The sequence below is a fragment of the Ovis canadensis genome, chromosome 1 (assembly GCF_042477335.2).
Source record: "Ovis canadensis isolate MfBH-ARS-UI-01 breed Bighorn chromosome 1, ARS-UI_OviCan_v2, whole genome shotgun sequence".
NCBI lineage: Eukaryota > Metazoa > Chordata > Mammalia > Artiodactyla > Bovidae > Ovis > Ovis canadensis.
The window spans coordinates 15,790,538-15,809,283 of NC_091245.1; the positions used below are offsets into that span (position 1 = coordinate 15,790,538).

General features: G+C 39.3%; 1 protein-coding gene across 3 annotated transcripts; it reads left to right on the forward strand.

Annotated features, from left to right (window-relative positions):
• The first annotated feature begins 48 nt into the window (after positions 1 to 48).
• On the forward strand, positions 49 to 9,326 carry ZNF684 (zinc finger protein 684). Of its 3 annotated transcripts, none has more exons than XM_069587334.1 (5): positions 49 to 265; positions 1,960 to 1,997; positions 6,104 to 6,230; positions 6,547 to 6,648; positions 7,752 to 9,326. In XM_069587334.1, exons 1-5 carry the CDS (start codon positions 169 to 171, stop codon positions 8,654 to 8,656), a joined length of 1,269 nt encoding a protein of 422 aa, XP_069443435.1. In that variant the 5' UTR covers positions 49 to 168; the 3' UTR covers positions 8,657 to 9,326. The 3 variants fall into 3 exon arrangements, with proteins under 3 accessions (XP_069443435.1, XP_069443444.1, XP_069443450.1); XM_069587343.2 differs by having other exon boundaries at positions 108 to 265; positions 6,553 to 6,648; XM_069587349.2 differs by having other exon boundaries at positions 118 to 269.
• The last annotated feature ends 9,420 nt before the right edge of the window (positions 9,327 to 18,746 follow it).

Here is an 18,746-nt window from a genome sequence, read left to right on the forward strand (position 1 = left end):
CAGAACCAACGCATTCCAGAAATAAGCTCCATAGGCTTTATGGGAAATGTAGTATTGGGTAAATAGCCTGCACCCCGCGGGAGCCTGGGAACTCTGGGCGAAGAGTTACTTCCGGACACGCGTAGTAGGGTGGTAGCTGGTATTCTGTAATTTTTGAACCAGTACTGCATGAAGTGGGAGTTGGGGTATCTCCCGGATCTGGGAGATCTCCTTAACCTGATCTCCAGCTTAGAGCCGGAGCTGGGAGTGTGGCGGTGCAAAGCTGGCAAGTATGACTGTACAGAACTTGGGGGACGTAAGGAAAGGGCAGGAAGAAAGGGACCGCTTTATTGGCTTACCCAACGAAAATAACATGTGAAAACCTTCACATGCGGTGACTTCCAGTTTGGGTGTGTGGGTCCTGTCCGATTCTGGAGTAGTTCAGAGAAAGCAAGGAAGGGTCCAGCTGCCACTCCGTGGGCTCCTAGGCCCCGGTTGCGTCTTGAGCAAGTTCAGTTTGCATTCCTGCTCTTGTGCTTTAAACTGCACCTTTCCTGATGACAAAAGCACCTTTGGCCCTACCAAAGCCTGCAAAAGGAAATAGTAAACCATTTTAAGGGATCTAGGAAGAAAACATTTTTAGAGAAACTTCGGTGCATGCTTTAGGGTATTTTCATGTGAAATGAAAATAACTCCTGCCATATTAATAAACAAGAAATGTCACATACACAGAATGCTAAATTCCTTAACTTGATACTGATGTTTGACGTTCAGCCTGCCTGCTTCCTTTGTTGCAAACTTGTATATAGCCTGACGTCCTCTCCTGCCTCCTTGGAGCAGTTTCCCAGAGTTACTGAGATGCTGTCTCCCAGGCTAACATTCCCACCAAATAAAATAATTCTCTACTTTCAGATTGTGACTATATTTTTTAGTCAACACTCTCAACAATCATCTGAAGTAAATATTATCTCTGTTTTGTATATGAGTTAACTGAAGCAGAAAGGTGAGTTTAAATTGCCTGGACTCAGGCAGTTTAGTATAGACGATCTGAGAGTTAAACTCCAGATGAGTTTCCTTCAAATTTCATTCTTTTTGCAAGATGAAAAGAACCTGCAAAACAAATCATTGGATTTATCTTTCTTTTGAAATATTTTTATATATGCTGAGTAAATTGCGGTTTGTCATCCTTAAAAAAAAAAAACAAAACTCTTGGTATACGTATGGCTGAGTCACTTTGCTGTTCACCTGAAACTACCACAACATTGTTAATCGGCTATACCCCAATACAAAATAAAGTTGTTTGTTTGTTTGTTTTGTTAAAAGAACCCTTGGTGAATCTGCAGATTTTCCAGTGATGATTGTAAATAAAGCTGAGAGTGCCTCTTGCACATTTTAGCCTTTATAGGGCCCTAGCAGTGCTGGTTGGAATTTCAAAAAGCCCAGATTGGGCCTGTAGGAGATGGTGAGATTCAGAGAGAGAGACTGAGATTTAGAGTCTCAACTGAAGACTTCAGCTTAAAAAAAAAAATCCACCCCCCCCCCCCACTTCCCTGCATCCAGCCTCTTCATAAAACCTAATTTGAGACCTCTTACCCAACCCACCTACAGAATAGAGGCCAGAGAATCACAGGAAGGAATGACTTCCAAAGATAACTGAGCTTGAGAGATCAGGCTTTTAGTTATCACTTTAACTCATTCATTATTATCTACTTAGAATGAATTTCTGGGAGAAAAAACCTGTCACTGGTTTAAAGGTTAGCAATTTGCTACTAGGTCAGTAGGATAGAAATGTACAGCCTACTAATATAAGATCATTGCTTATAAAATGTGGACATTTCTGACTTGCTGGAAATGTCATTCTCTCACGGGGTGGCATTTTCTCAGACTGCACTGTGTGCTTTTTTTCTCATACAGCAGGGTTCTCCATTGCAGTCCTGGCATTTCATGTCTTTATTCTCTTCCCCATTTCTACTTTCATAGATCTCTGTGCAAGAGAGGCAGAAATGATCAGCTTCAAGGTAAGGCATCCATTTATTGTTATTAAAATCTGTCTCTTTTTTTTTGATGGGTAAGAAGTGGATTTATTTAGAGAGATACACAGTCCATAGACAGAGTGTGCACTATCTCAGAAAGCAAGAGGTCCAAATCTCTTTTTTTTAAATCCATATAAAAAGGAGATTATATATAGTTAGGGAGAATGTAGACTGAATAGATCAGGTCCAATAGGAAATTCAGAAAATTGATAAATTGATATCCAGGTTATAGGGTTTTTCAGCATTTAGGTAGAGCTTCATATGTGTACCTACTCTTTCTGGTGATCATAGAAAATGGGTAGCCAACCAAAGTATTGGCTTTGTCCAGGAGCATAAAGCAGAAAACAATTCCCCTGATGAGTAAAATTTTTCCTAGCACAGTTCTCCAAAGAAAATATCTTACAATAATGTTTCAAAGAGGTTATGTTAGCAACAGTATTGCCAGTAACAATTCTGTGATAAATATAACATCCAATTTCCAATGACCTTCTTAAGAGTGTTCCCTAGAATAAGCAGAGAACATAGTGCCAAGAACTCCATTTGTAAGTCCGTGTGTGCTGTGCTATGCTGGGCTTAGTCGCTCATTTGTGTCTGACTCTTCGTGACCCCATGGACTGTAGCCTGCCAGCCTCCTCTGTCCATGGGGGTTCTCCAGGCAAGAACACTGGAGTGAGTTGCCATGCCCTCCTCCAGGGGATCTTCCCAACCCAGGGGATAGATTAGGTATCATTATTGTGATTGCATTATACTTTTAGATAAATTTGGAGAGAATTCAGTAATGAGTTCTCCATTTTATTTCCATTTTTATTTCGGTCCTTCATTATAGTTGTATAGGTTTTTATGGTATTCTTATACATTTCTTATAATGTTTATTCTTACACATGGTTTAAGTTGCTATTGAGAATGGGATGAATATTTTTTTCATAATATTTTCTAACTGGCTACTCCGGTGCATAGGAAAGTATGGATTTGTCTGTTTGACTTTATTCAACTTATAGAACTCTTACTAAGTCTAAGAGTTTTTTAGTTTATTCTTAAATTTTCTAGATAGACCATCATATACTCTTCAAATGGAGTTTTGTCTCTTATTCACTTATCTCCATTTTTTTTTGTCTTATTGCAATTGACAGGATTTCTAGTACTATAATTTTGAATATAATTGCTAGCCAAAATATTTTCTGGTCCAGTTTTAATAGCAATTCTTCCAGTGTCTTATATTCTGATAGATAGTTGTTCTTTGTTTTTTTATTTTTCAAGTTAAGGATTCTTAGCTTATTAAGATTGTTTTCATAAATTGGGAACTTTTTTCCTCATATCCTTTTTTTATACTTGTCAATAATATATTTCATGCTTTTAACATAACAGTTTAAAGAATTTCTAATACTGTTTCCATTAAAGGGACAAACAGTAAATATTTTAGGCTTGAAGGCTATATAGCTTCTGTGACAACTGCTCAACTCTGCCCTTGTAGTTGAAGTAAAACAAGTAGGCATAACTGTTTTCCAGTTACGTTTTATTTATAAAATTATATTTCTTCTAAATAAAATTATTTCTGTGGCATTAAAAAAAAAGCTTATAGGTTTTAGTTTGCTTCCTTATATGATCTTAACTATCTCTTTGTGATAGAAATGTTGCTATGTGCCTTTTAATTTCAGTTTAAATTAAAAATGATTTTGATTCACGGTTAAGAGGATATATTTTATCATATAAAAATCTGTGCTTTTCTATTTTATTATGCTTATATAAGTCTAGCCTGTTAACTTTTTAGCCCATTTAACATCTAATTACCTTTATACATTTATTTTGTAGTGTTTAATAGGCTGTAAGATTACTGAGGACAGTAATAATTTTTTTGTACTAGCGATACAAACAAGAAAAAGAGTACTGTACTCGGAGAAGGCGATGGCACCCCACTCCATTACTCTTGCCTGGAGAATCCCATGGACAGAGGAGCCTGGTAGGCTGCAGACCATGGGTCGCTAAGAGTCGGACACAACTGAGCGACTTCACTTTCACTTTTCACTTTCATGTACTGGAGAAGGAAATGGCAACCCCCTCCAGTGTTCTTGCCAGGAGAATCCCAGGGACAGGGGAGCCTGGGGGGCTGCCGTCTATGGGGTCACACAGAGTCGGACACGACTGATGCGACTTAGCAGCAGCAGCAGCAGCAGCAGCAGTACTGTACGTAGTATGTCCTTATTAAATATTATATGAGTGAATGAGTGAAAAACATATAAGCAGTATTTTTAAATAACTTTATTAAGACTTAATTCACTTATTATAAGTTGACCACCTTAAAGTTAGTATATTACTACAATTGTGAAACTGTCATCACTAATCTCAGAACATTTTCATATCCTCAGAAGAAACCCCATACCCATTAATAGTTACTCCCCATTCCTTCCTTCCCTCAGCCCTGAATTACTTTATGTTTTTATGGATTTGCCTGTTCTGAAAATTTCATACAAATAGAACCATACAATATGTGATCTCTTGTGACTGGCTTCTTTCACCTAGCACAATATTTTCAGGGATCATATATGTCATAGAGTCCTTTTTAGTACTGAATAATATTGGATCATGTGGATATACCTCATTTTGTTTATTCATTTATTACTTGCTCAATACCCATATTATTACCACTTTTGCCTGCTCTGAATAATTCTGCCATGGACATGTGTGTATGGTTTTTGTGTGCACATATGTTCCCAACTCTTTTGGGTATATACCTAGGAAAAATTGCTGGGTATATGGTAACTCTAATGTTTTGAAAAACTCCTAAATTGTTTTCCATAGTTGCTGCACCATTTTACAATTCCATCAGCAGTGTATGAGAGTTCTAGTTTCTCCCTCCACCCTTGTGAAAAACTTGTCATTGTCTGCCTTTGATTTTAGCCATCCGATTGGATGTAAAGTGATATCTCATTGTGATTTTGATTTGTACATCTTTTCATGTGCTTTTGGATCATATCTGTCTTTTGAAAAATGTCCGTTCACATCCTTTGCCCATTTTTAAATTGAGTTTTCTTTTTATTGTTGTAAGAATTCTTTTTCTTTTAGAGACAACTCTCTTTTCAGATATATGATTTACAAATATTTCCTGCTATTTTGTGAGTTGTCTTTTTCACATTCTTTATGGTGTCCTTTGAAGCACGAAAATGCTTAATTTTGATGAATTCCAATTTATCTATTTTTTTATCACACTTTTTCTGTCATGTCTAAAAAACCGTTACCTAATCCTAGGTCATAAAGATTAACTCCCTTGTTTTCATGTAAGAATTATATACAATTGACCCTTGAATAACAGAGCCTTGAACTGTGTGGGTCCACTTATATGCAGGTGTTTTCCAGTAAATACATACTGTAGCACTACATGACCTGTGGTTCATTGAATTCATGATTGTGGAACTACAGATATGGAGATGTCTGTAAACTTATGTGGGTTTTTGACTGTGGGGAGGGTTGGCACATTAACCCCCAAGCTGTTCAAGGGTTACGTGTAGTTTTAACTCTTACATTGGGTCTCTGATCCATTTTTAGTTCATTTTTATTATGATGACTTCTCTGGTGGCTCAGAAGCAGTAAAAGCTTCTGCCTACAATGTGGGAGACCCGAGTTCGATCCCTGGGTCAGGAAGATCCCCTGGAGAAGGAAATGGCAACCCACTCCAGTACTCTTGCCTGCAAAATCCCTTGGACGGAGAAGCCTGGTAGGCTACAGTCCATGGGGTCGCAAAGAGTCGGACACGACTGAGCGACTTCACTTCCTTTTATTATGATATGAGGTGTGTGGGTGGGTTGGAGGGAGTCCAGCTTCATTCTTTTGCATGTGGATATCCAACTGTCCCAACACCATTTGTTTAAAAGACTAATCTTTCTGCTATTGAATTGTTCTGATACTATTTGAATATTTTTAATATAATTTTTGTTTCTATCACACAAAGTATGTTTCTGAATCAGGTGTATGGTAGTTTTCATACATAACTTTGAAAACTCATCAATGAACATGATATGATCCTAAGAGGCTGCCATGGCTCTTACAAGTCCCCAAATGGTGCACACTTTAGTTTGAAGATCCATGTACTATTACAGGGATCAGTGACACTCCAGGATGTGGCTGTGGAATTCACCCCAGAGGAGTGGCGGCTGCTTGACTGTGATCAGAGAACCCTGTTTTGGGATGTGATGTTGGAGAACTTTAGAAACCTCATCTCAGTGGGTAAGGACAGTGGGTGGTAACTTTTTAGTTGTAACTCAGAATGTTTTAACAGTACCCTTCCTTTAAGACCTGTGAAAGCCATGAACATTCTGAAGCATTAGTAAGTTTGGCCTTGAACTTCATTAGTCAAAGATTCTTAATCTCCTTTGGGGATCAGGTACTGTGTTTATGCTTCTGCCTCCTAAGTGAAGAAGGGTCTTTTCTGTTCTGAAGCCTGTTTGTCAGCCTTCACAGGCCCTAAGACACCAGGAGGCAAACCCGAATTATGAGGTAATTGTTCCTAGCACTTTGTCCCCAGTTCTGTGTTGTTTCCTAGGAACAGGGTGTCCAGTTACTGAAACAACAGTGATATTCAGAGTGGAGCAAGGACAAGAACCATGGATGGTGGAGGGAGAGGACTCACGTTGGAGCTCTCCAGGTGAGTCAGAGAAACCCAGGAAGATGGGAGTCTTTGAAACTGGGGTCCCAGTTGGTGAGTGAGAGACTGGCACCTTCGAAACACTTTTTAGGACGCACATACCTTTGGAAGTGACTGGGTGCACTTGGCATGTACCTGACATCGTCAGATCCCCAGATGACACCCCCAGTTCCACTCTCCCACGTGGCTGCTCTTTCTCTTCCTCAGCTCTTGTGTAGGAGGACGTCCTGCCACTCCGCTTTGACTCCTCACACTGCCCGTTGCATCGAAGTGCTTGCTTGGTTCTCTCAATTCCTAGAATCCTCATTGTTCTTTCCTCCTCAACATGATGGCAGATCTTTCCATACATCTAGTTCTAATAATGTAGTCAGCTTATGTGGATTTGCAGTCTTACTCCACCAACCTCTTTTGGATAAGGTTAGAGGACTGGAGAGGGAGAAGGAAGTGGCAGCCCATTCCAGTATTCTTGCCTGGATAATCCCAGGGATGGAGGAGCCTGGTGGGCTGCCGTCTATGGGGTCGCACAAGTCGCACATGACTGAAGCGATTTAGCAGCAGCAGCAGCAGCAGCAGCAGAGGACCAGAGACGTAAAAATGTTCCTGAAGGGAACTGATATTGTGCCAGATGACCAAGAGGAAAAAAGAGAGATGAATGAAGGAAAAAGGGAGGATTCTACCAGGGTAATCTAGGAATTATGCAGTGAGGACTCTGATTCTGATCATCCTCTTCCAAATCTAATTTTCCCTTAACTCCATTGTCTCTTGTTGCTCTCCCTGTCCACTGATCACATCTCCGTAGTGGGCTGTCTTTGTTCTGTGAGTTGACATACACCCTGTTGAGCAACTTTTTAATTTTCTTTGTGCTCTTCTCACTACCTTGTGCTATTTTACTGTTGTTTTTTTTTTCCAGGTCACAAATTAAGCCACCCATTCTCACTGTCTTTCTGTCTCCGTTTTCCTGTCTAGTAGTTTTATTCTTAAAGTTCAGGAGCAAGGTGAAAGCATACTTGTTTCAGAATGAGACTAGGTTTGAAATCAAGTTTCTTTCTATGACTGTCAATGGCAAAAATTAACTAGGAACATTTCATTGTACTCCTTTTTAGAAGCTGACTGCCCACTTGTTGATGAATCAGACAAGCACCAGAAAAGCAAAGACAATTTTTTAAATTCAGTTTTGTTCATGTTCAATAAAATTCTGACTGTGGAGAGACTTCATGGTTATAATATGAGCACAAGTCTTAATCCTACAAGAAAAAAATCATATAAATGTAAGTCATATGAGAAGAGTTTGCAACCTACTTTGGACTTTCTTAATTATAATAGATGTTATAATGGAGAACATGCTGATGAATGCAATGGATGTGGGAAAGCCTTCAAAAAGAAATTTAATTTCATTAGACGTGAAAAAAATCATATAAGAAAAAAACTGTTTGAATGCAACAACTGTGGGAAAGCCTATAGCAGCAAGGCACACCTTGTGACTCATCAGAAAATTCATAACAGAGAGAGACCCTTTGTGTGCAGTGATTGTGGAAAAGCGTTTACACATAAAGCACAACTTGCGGTCCATCAGAGACTCCACACTGGAGAGAAGCCTTATGAATGCAGTCAGTGTGGAAAGTCATTCACTTGGAATTCTTCCTTTAATCAACACATGAAATCGCATACACTTGAGAACTCATTTGAATGTAAGGAATGTGGGAAAACGTTCAGGTATAGTTCATCCCTTTATAAACACTCTAAATTTCATACAGGAGAGAAACCATATCAATGCATTGTATGTGGCAAAGCCTTTGGCAACAGTTCTGTGCTTGTTACCCATCAAAGAATTCATACAGGAGAGAAACCTTATGGATGTATTAAATGTGGCAAAGCCTTCATCAAGAAGTCTCATCTCCTTAGACATCAGATAACTCATACAGGAGAAAGGCCCTATGAATGTAGCAAATGTGGGAAACCATTTTCCCAGAAGTCAAATCTTATTGTACATCAGAAAATTCACATGTAATATTTACTTATGAATATGAGAAGACTTTAATATTTGATAAATTATTGAGTAGAGAATTCATGGTGAGGAGAAATGCAACAATTTGAAGGAACTGAAAGAATAGATTCCCATAAAAAAAAAATCAATGCCAGTCATGTTCTGGAAGTGATAAAGTTTTTAGAGGAAAGATCACAGAAAACGTTAATTTATAATGATAAAACTTAGAGCTTGGAAAGCATAAATTAAACAGTCAAGGAATCAGTAAAAACTACATTTAGCATCTCTGATTATTTTTATTACAAATTATATAATTATGCAAGTGTGAATATAAAATAAGTTTATATATTAAATTGTATCTATTAAGAGTTTCTGAAGTAAATATCACACTTTTCCTTCCAATCTGAATAGTAACATACAAGTGAAAAAATGTGGTTTAAGATAAATAGTATGAATTTCAGTAATATTTTCATCCATTCACTGGCACTTTTAATGGGTATGGCAGTGTTACTGAATCTCAGAGTCTCCTCTTTAATTCTAAAACTTGTTATAAAGATATATAGAATTACAAGTGTGTATAACTTAACAAGATATCAATTGAGATGGTGAAAGCAGTTGTATTCTATACACTAAGTGCTCAGTTGTGGAAAAGGAAGTATTTAAAGAAGTATATAAATAAAACATCTGCACTTCAGATATCCCTGTTCTTTTTCATTGATGTATCCACCTAAGGTGTAAGCATAGTTACCTAGGGTATCATCTGAATTTCATCTTAATAAAGTAGGGTGTCACGATACTTTGCAACTTTCAGGGAGCAAGTTTTGGATCTGTTTTTTTGTTTTCTTGTTAAGAGGTTGATACAGGTTTAATTCTTAGAACTGCCTGGAATTTTCCATGTGACAGCACATGGAAAATTTCCATAGGCACTTGAATTGAGCTGAAAAGAGCACTGTTTTTGTTATGTTTTGTTTAGCTACTTCATTTTGGAATGTAACATTTGGTAAATTCCAAATATTCCCTTAAAAGGATGAACCAGTCATTACTTAAGCTACAGTTTTTATTATTGTACACAATATTCCTTAATAATGTTAAAAAATGTTTATGCCTTTTTTTGAGTTGTGGCAGAACAGCTTGATCCTAAATTCAGAAATCAGGCCTTTTCAAGTTTAGGCTCAGTTAGAAATTTTTTACATTGCTTTTCTTTCATTAACCATGTTTTGAAGAGTAATGTTGAGTAATGATTATAAATGAATACTAGTGCTTTTTTGAACAAGCATACTAGAACTTAAGGATCTAAATTAAATCTTTTACTGAATATTTTTTTGCTTGACTAAACTTTAGTCAGGTTCTGGAAACTTTCTGAGGCTCACTGCACACTTCCTTAAAAAATCTATTTTTAGCAAGAACCCTGCTAGTCATTTTAAACAGAACTCTCCATTCTGAGTGTCTGATCAGATTTCTCATCCTCCATCATCCTTCAGGTAATGTCTGATTACCCTGGCCTGTTTCAGCAAGAATCCTGTTAGGATGATTTAGCCAGAACCCTCCTTTACCCCTAATGTTTCCACTTCTTTTCCCTAATGTTTTCTCTTAATAATTTTCCATTCACTGACCCCTACCCTACTCCTTGGCTGTAAATACCCACTTGTCCACAGTATATTCAGAGTTGAGCCTAACTAAAACCCCATTGTGATGGTCCCTCTGCCTATCACACTGGTCCTGAAGAAAGTCTGCCTTGTCATTTGTCATCTTTAACAAATGTCATCAAATACCTTTTTTTCTTTAACAGTCTGCCAGTTATTTTAGGAGACTACATATTGTTTATACTCTTTCAAGTTCCCCAAATCTCTGTTACCTTATTTTGGAATTGTCTTCAGAATCAATTTGCCAGCGACACAGGGGATTCTGTTTTTGGCCACATGGCATGAGGGATCTTAGTTCCCCACCCAGGATCAAACCAGCACCCCTTGCAGTGGAAGTGCAGAGTCTTAACCACTGAACCACCAGGGAAGTCCTGGGAATTCTTTAAGCAGTTATAGTCATGGAATTTGCCTTTTTTCAACTCAACAGTTTTCTCATTTCCTACATGGGATCCTCATTTTGCCCTGCTTAGTGCTTCCAATTCCCATCCTGTCTCCCCTTCCCATGCCCATGCTTCTCATCTGAGAAACTCCAAACTACTTAAGACTATAGGAGAAGGACACATTTTAAGAGGAAGTAGTGAGCGACTTCACTTTCACTTTTCACCTTCAGGCACTGGAGAAGGAAATGGCAACCCACTCCAGTGTTCTTGCCTGGAGAATCCCAGGGACGGAAGAGCCTGGTGGACTGCCGTCTATTGGGTCACGCGGAGTTGGACACGACTGAAGCGACTTGGCAGCAGCAAGCAGGGAGCTCTGTTGTTGTCAGCATGATGTGAGGTCCCCTTGGAAGAGCAGCTGTGTAGGCAAGAAATGTGTAAAGATGTGGCAAGAAGTGTGTAAAGATTGTGAATAAAATAAGGAATCTTTAGTTGTGGCATGTGAGATCCAATTCCCTGACCAGGGATTGAACCTAGACCCCCTGCCTTGAGAGCATGGAATATTAGCCACTGGACCACCACAGGAGTCCCCCAGATAAGGGAGTTTTCATTATAATACATCAGGAACCTTGTGATCTAGGTTCTCTAATTTGCTCCCTTCCATACTGAAGCGACTTAGCAGCAGCAGCAGCAGCATAAGTGAAAGAAGGAATACAATAAGCAAGTTAAAAATATATTTCCAATACTAGACAAATATAAACTGCCACCTTGAAAGCTTTTGTCACTGACCTCATTGTCAGGCTGTACAGGATTTTGACAAGAAGAAAACCAAAAGTATGCTTAGCTCCATCCGAACATCTCAGATTCCCAGAACTCCCTATTCTATATTCTCTGGCTGAAACAGCCAGACACAGTCTAAGGGGAAAATCCCTCCATTTTCCCCACCTCCAAGAGTTTGTCATACTGAGATTTCTCTCTTGTTCAACTTTATAAAACGATCACTGAAAAATCCTTTCTTTCTCTTTTAGGGCATTTTTTCTGCCAGTGAATCTGCTCCATTTTTTCTGTTTATATCATACATGGTAATTTTTAAGAATTAAATATGAAAAGGATAATGAAAAGAAGCAAACACAGAATGTGGAAAAGGGAGATCTGAAATTAGAAATCCTTGAATTCTGAAAAAGGATAAGGCCTTATAAGGTGAAAAAATGTAATGGTAACTAGAAAAACAGAAATATAATGTTTAACTTAAAAATCTGAAGAGAGGAATAATGAAAACTTCATAAATCCAACAGAGCAGGAAAGGTGAAAGTTGCAGAAAAAAGGCATGATAAATAGAAAGTCCCCCTGCCCCCCAAAAAAGGTAGAAACAAAAGCATGTCAATAATATTAACTGAAAATGGGTTAAACTCACCCACGATGAGGAAGAAACAATGGTCTCTTATTTTTTTTGTTGTCATTCAGTCACTAAGACATGTCCAGCCCTTTGCAACCCCATGGACTGCAGCGCGCCAGGCTTTCCTGTCCTTCACTATCTCCCAGAGATTACTCAAACTTATGTCCATTGAGTCAGTGATGGCAACCAACCGTTTCATCCTCTGCCGCCCCTTTCTCCTCCTGCCTTCAATCTTTCCCAGCATCAGTGTCTTTCCAATGAGTTGGCTCTTCTTATCAGGTGGCCAAAGTATTGGAGCTTCAGCTTTAGCATCAGTCCTTCCAATGAATATTCAGGGTTGATTTCCTTTAGGATTGACTGGTTTGATCTCCTTGCAGTCCAAGGGACTTTCAGGAGTCTTCTCTAGCACCATAGTTTGAAGGCATCAATTCTTTAGTGTTCTGACTTCCTTATGGTCCTACTCTCACAACTGTATGTGACCACTGGGAAGACCATTGCTTTGACTATACACGGACCTTTGACGGCAAAGTAATGTCTCTGCTTTTCAATATGCTGTCTAGGTTTGTCATTGCTTTCCTGCCAAGAAGCAATTGTCTTCTGATTTCATGGCTGCAATCAATGTCTGCAGAGATTTTGGAGCCCAAGAAGAGGAAATACGTCACTACTTCCACCTTTTCCCCTTCTATTTGCCATGCAATGATGGGGGTGGATGCCATGATCTTAGTGTTTTTAATATTTAGTCTTAAGCTGGCTCTTTCACTCCCCTCTTCACCCTCATCAAGAGACTCTTTAGTTCCTCTTCACTTTGTGCCATTAGCATGGTATGTATCATCCGCATATCTGAGGTTGTTGATGTTTTTCCCGCCTAACTTGATTCTGGCTTGTAACTCATCCAGCCTGACATTTCTCATGATGCGCTGAGTGTATAGATTAAACAGGGTGATAGCAGACAGCCCTGCCATACTCCTTTCTCAATCTTGAACCAATCAGTTGTTCCATACAGGGTTCTTACTGTTGCTTCTTGACCCGCATACAGGTTTCTCAGGAGACAAGAAAGATGGTCTGGTATTTCCATCTCTCTAGGAGCTTTCCACTGGAGAAGGCAGTGGTGCCCCACTCCAGTACTCTTGCCTGGAAAATCCCGTGGACGGAGGAGCCTGGTAGGCTGCAGTCCATGGGGTCACTAAGAGTCGGACACGACTGAGTGACTTCACTTTCACTTTTCACTTTCATGCATTGGAGAAGGAAATGGCAACCCACTCCAGTGTTCTTGCCTGGAGAATCCCAGGGACCAGGGAGCCTGGTGGGCTGCCGTCTATGGGGTCGCACAGAGTCGGACATGACGGAAGCGACTTAGCAGCAGCAGCGGCAGGAGCTTTCCACAGTTTGCCATGATCCACACAAAGGCTTTAGCATAGTCAATGAAACAGAGATAGATGTTTTTCTGAAGTTCCCTTGCTTTCTCTATAAGCCAGCGAATGTTGGCAATTTGATCTCTTGTTCCTCTTCCTTTTCTAAACCCAGCTTGGACATCTGGAAGTTCTTGATATCACATTTTGCTGAAGCCTAGAATGCAAGATTTTAAGCATGACCTTACTATCATGGGAGATGAGTGCAATTGTCCATTGGTTAGCACATTCTTTGGTATTACCCTTCTTGGGGATTGGGATGAGGATTGACCTTTTGCAGTCCTGTGGCCACGCTAGGTCTTCCAAATTTGCTGACATAATGAATACAAAACCTTGATAGCATCATCCTTTAGGGATTGGAATAGTTCTGCTGGAATTTCATTCCATCCACTAGCTTTATTAACAGCAGTATTTCTTAAGAGCTACTTGACTTGTACTCCAGGATGTCTGGCTCTAGGTGACTAACACACCATTGTAGTAATCCAGTTCATTAAGATCTTTTCTTATACAGTTCTCCCCTGTATTCTTTCCATCACAATCTCTTCAGCATCTACTAGGTCTCTACCATTTTTATCCTTAATTGTGCCCATCTTTGGGTGGAATGCTCCCTTGAAGTTTCCAATTTTCCTGAAGAGACTCTCTAGTCTTTCCCTTTTTGTTGTTTTCTTCCTATTAAGCACTTTTTATTATTAAGCACTGTTCATTGAAGAAGGCCTTCTTGTCTCTTCTCGTTTTATTTTGGAACTCTGCATTTAATTGGATGTACCTTTCCCTCTCTCCCTTGCTTTTCACTCCTTTTTGTTCTTCTGCTATTTGTAAAGCCTCCTCGGAGGACCACTTTGCTTTCCTGCTTTTCTTTTTCTTCGGGATGGTTTTGTTCACTGCCTACTGTTCAGTGTTATGGACTTCACCCATTGTTCTTCAGCCACACTGTTAACTAGATCTAGCCCCTTGAATCTATTCGTTACCTCTACTGCAAATTCATACAGGATTTGATTTAAGTCATACCTGGCTGGCCTATTGTTTTTCCCAGTTTTCGCCTAAATTTTGCTATGAGAAGCTGGTGATCTGAGCTACAGCCAGCTCCAGTTCTTGTTTTTGCTGACTGTATACAGCTTCTCCATCTTCAGCTACAAAGAATGTAATCAGTTTGATTTTGGTATTGACCATTTGGTGATGTCCATGTGTAAAGTCATTTCTTGTGTTATTGAAAAAGGGTATTTGCTATGACTAGTGTATTCTCTTGGCAGAATTCAGTTAACCTTTGCCCTGCTTCATTTTGTTCTCCAAGGCCAAACTTGCCTGTTACTCCAGGTATATCTTGACTGCCTACTTTTGCAATCCCCTTCATGGATCACTGCCTTGTCGTGGCGAAGGGGCTTATGTAACTCAATGAAGCTATGAGTCATGCTGTGCAGGGCCACCCAAGACAGACGGGTCATAGCAGAGAGTTCTGACAAAACGTGATCCTCTGGAGGAGGGAATGGCAAACCACCCCAGTATACTTGCCATGAGAACCTCATGAACTGTATAAAAGGGACATCTTACAGCTCATCAAAAAATTCATAGTGGAGAGAGACCCTTTGTGTGCAGTGATTGTGGGAAAGTGTTTATGCATGAAACACAGCTCAAGATCCAACAGAGAGTTCGCACTGGAGAGAAGCCTTACGAATGTGGTCACTGCAGGAAATCACTCACTTGGCCTTACTCCCTTACTGAACATATGAAATCTCGCATACCCAAGAACACATATGAATGTAAGGAACGTGGGAAAACATTCAAGTACAGATCATCCGTCTATAGACACTCCAGAATCCATACAGGCAAGAAACTGTACCAAGGCAGACAGTGTGGCAAAGCCTGTGTAGACTCGTCAGTGCTGAGCATGCATTAGAGAATTCACACAGGCCAGAAACCTCACAGGTGCACTGAATATGGCAAAGCCTTCATCAAGAGCTCAGATCTTCTTTAACATAACTCACATAGAGCAACAAAATAAAGGCAGCACATGTGGGAAATCTTTTAACCAGAAGACATATCTTGTTATCCATCAAAGAAGTCATAGAAACGAGAGAGCTTTGTAAATGTGGGGAAACTTAAAATTAGCCTTTTACAAAAGCAGCAAAGAATTCATTGTGAGAAAAACCCTGTCAGTTGAATAAATGTGGAAGAGCATGTCTGAAATTCATGTTCTGTAAGTGATATTACTAATGTTTTGGAAACAATTATGGAAAATTTTGAGCTATAGGCAACTTAACCGTACAGTTAAATTGAGGAAGTTGTGAAAAAATTGAATAATTAGGCATTAAACTGGCTATAATTGCATATATACTCTGCCCCCTGATTTGTGATGTTCACACCAATTATACAAATGTCTGCATTGCTTTAGAAATTTGTATATCTATAGATTTGACATGTGCTATGCATATTATACTAATTTCTATCTGTTGTAATGATTGTATAACATTGTGAACATACTTAATACTAATGAATCGTACACTTAAAAATGGTTTGAGTGTAGTAAATTTTATGTTATGTATATTTTACTAAAATAAAAAATATATAAATAAACCTTAACCCCCTTCTAAAAGTATATCTATTAATGTCTTTGGTAAACACCATCATTGTCTCTTCAAAGCCTAAAATCACCATATACAGAACTGCCAACTGTAAGTGAAATAATATGGTTTCTTATGGAAATGAAGATCAGCAGTATGAGTTTGATCTCTAACCATTTTGGGGCACTTGAGAATAGTTGCAGCAGTTGTTACCGAGCCTGAACCTTCTTGAGCCTCCTCTTAAATAATAGTCAGGGACAGTCGTGAAGTCTTCTGCTCTGCTCAGCTGAGTACATCATGTAATGTGTTTTTGTCTTTATGCAAAATATGTGTGTGTATGTAGACTTACCTGGTGGCTCAGACGGTAAAGCGTCTGTCTGCAATGCGGTAGACCTGGGTTCGATCCCTGGGTAAGGAAATGGCAATCCACTCCAGGACTATTGCCTGGAAAATTCCACGGACAGAGGAGCCTGGTAGGCTACAGTCTATGGGGTCGCAAAGAGTCAGACACGACTGAGCGACTTCACTTTCACTTTCACTTGGTGTGTGTATGTATTCAATCCTGATTAAACAGACAGTGAAGAAAGGAAGCATCTGTGTTCTGTATTACTCCTAGCACTTAGTACAGGGAAAGAGGCAGCTGCTGGCGACGGAATGAAACACCAACACTGCAGAGTGGTTTGAATCTTTTTACTTTAATTCCATGCTTTTTACAGCTGCTTTACTTTATATCTTTTGCACAACAATCTACAGGGCAAGTTGCCAAACACCATAATTCAGCGACTATACAGTGCGCAGGCACAGGGCGAGATAACCTTTACCTTGACTTATTTACTGCAGCTAAGACTTTGTTTGCGGGAACTTCCTTATCAACTTAGAATCCATTTTGTCCCTGGGTCTGTTCCTTTTGAGGAATCAGAGAAACATCCTGTGTGCAAGAAATGTTCTTTTCCCACGGGAACAAACAGAGGATTCTTAGCTGAACATCTTGTTGGCAAGAATGTTCAGCCCTGGTTGAGAGTCTCGTTTGCAAGCACTTCTCAACCTTCCTTATACCTAGTTCCCTACACTGGGTAGAACATCTCGTTTGGAAGAATGTTCAGCCCTTGTTGAGAGTCTCGTTTGCAAGCACTTCTCAACCTTCCTAATACCTAGTTCCCTACACTGGGCAGAACATCTCGTTTGGAAGAATGTTCAGCCCTTGTTGAGAGTCTCGTTTGCAAGCACTTCTCAACCTTCCTTATACCTTGTTCCCTACAGGCAGTTCTCCAAGTAGATAGTCATAAATAAAAGCCATCCTGTTCTGCTGGAGCGACTTCATAAGTAGAAATGAGCCTAGCTGAAGCAGCATATAACTGGAGTACCTAGTTTTTAAAAATTAGGTGTTAAAATATTTTGCAACACTTTTAAAAATCAACATTATTGACTAAAATAAAATTAAATTGTCAATATTATTGTTAAAATCAGTCATTACCTTTTTGTTTAGGAAATCGATTCTGAGATATCTCAGACATGTCTGGAAATTTCCAGGTGACTAGCATAGGTATCATACCAAGCTATTTTGAAAATCTTGTCTGCTTCCTTGAAGTACTCAGCAACTCTTATAATTTGACATTACATACATTCTGTGTATTCCCTTTAAAAACTCACAATGACTTTGAGTGAAATTTTTGGAGAGTCCTTAAGCTCTTTCTTCAGACATTTTTGTGAAGCTTAGGTACAGTGTTGAGCTTAAACCTATACTCACAAAATCAGGTTTTCTCTTGGAACCATAAGTTTTTCAATTAAATATGTGAGCTTGGAATTGTTTTTCCTCATTAGCATTCTTGCAGGGTGATGAGCAAAGACATGTGAATGAAAGTAATTTTCTGAATATCCATCAGATCTAAGTGAAACTTTGTTTTACAGAGTTTTCATTCTATGTGCTAATTAAACTTAGGTAACACCAAATCACTTTGTTGTTAAGTCGCTCAGTCATGTCTGACTCTGCAACCCCGGGGAATATAGCCCAGGCTCCTCTGTCCATGGAATTCTCCAGGCAAGAATACTGGAGTGGGTTGCCATGGCCTTCTCCAGGGGATCTTCCCAACCCAGGGATCGAACCTGTGTCTCTCATATTGCAGGCAGATTCTTTACCATCTGAGCCACCTGGAAACTGTTACTCAGCTATAAAAAGAAAGAAAGTACTGACACATGTAAGGACATGGATGGACCTTGAAAATATGCTAAGTGAAAGAGGTCAGTCACAAAATATCACATGCTGTTTGATTCAAGTTATATAAAATGCTTAAAATCGGCAAGTTTGAAGAGACAGAATGTAAGTCAGTGGTTGCTCAGGGCTAAAAGTGGAAAAGAGGATTTACTGCTAATGGTGTGGAGTTAGAGGGGTGGGTGGATAAAAATGTCCTAAAATTAGCTTGTGGTGCTGGTTGCACAACTAAACGCAAGAAGAGCTAGAAAGAAACGACCAACAAGACAGAAGTCGCAATCTTCTGTTACCTAATCACAGAAGTATAATAACAACCCTAATTCAAAATCATTTCAGTTTAAGCAAATGAAAGGGAAATTAACATTGTTAGTATTTCTTATTCTACTTATTAGAAGCAAGGTCCAGCCTGAACTCCAGACGAAGGGATTATCCAAGGCTGTAATTACCTACCTGGAGGCATGAATATGGCAGCCACGTCAGAAGCTTCCTACTATACACCCATTTTAGATGATTGTGTAACTG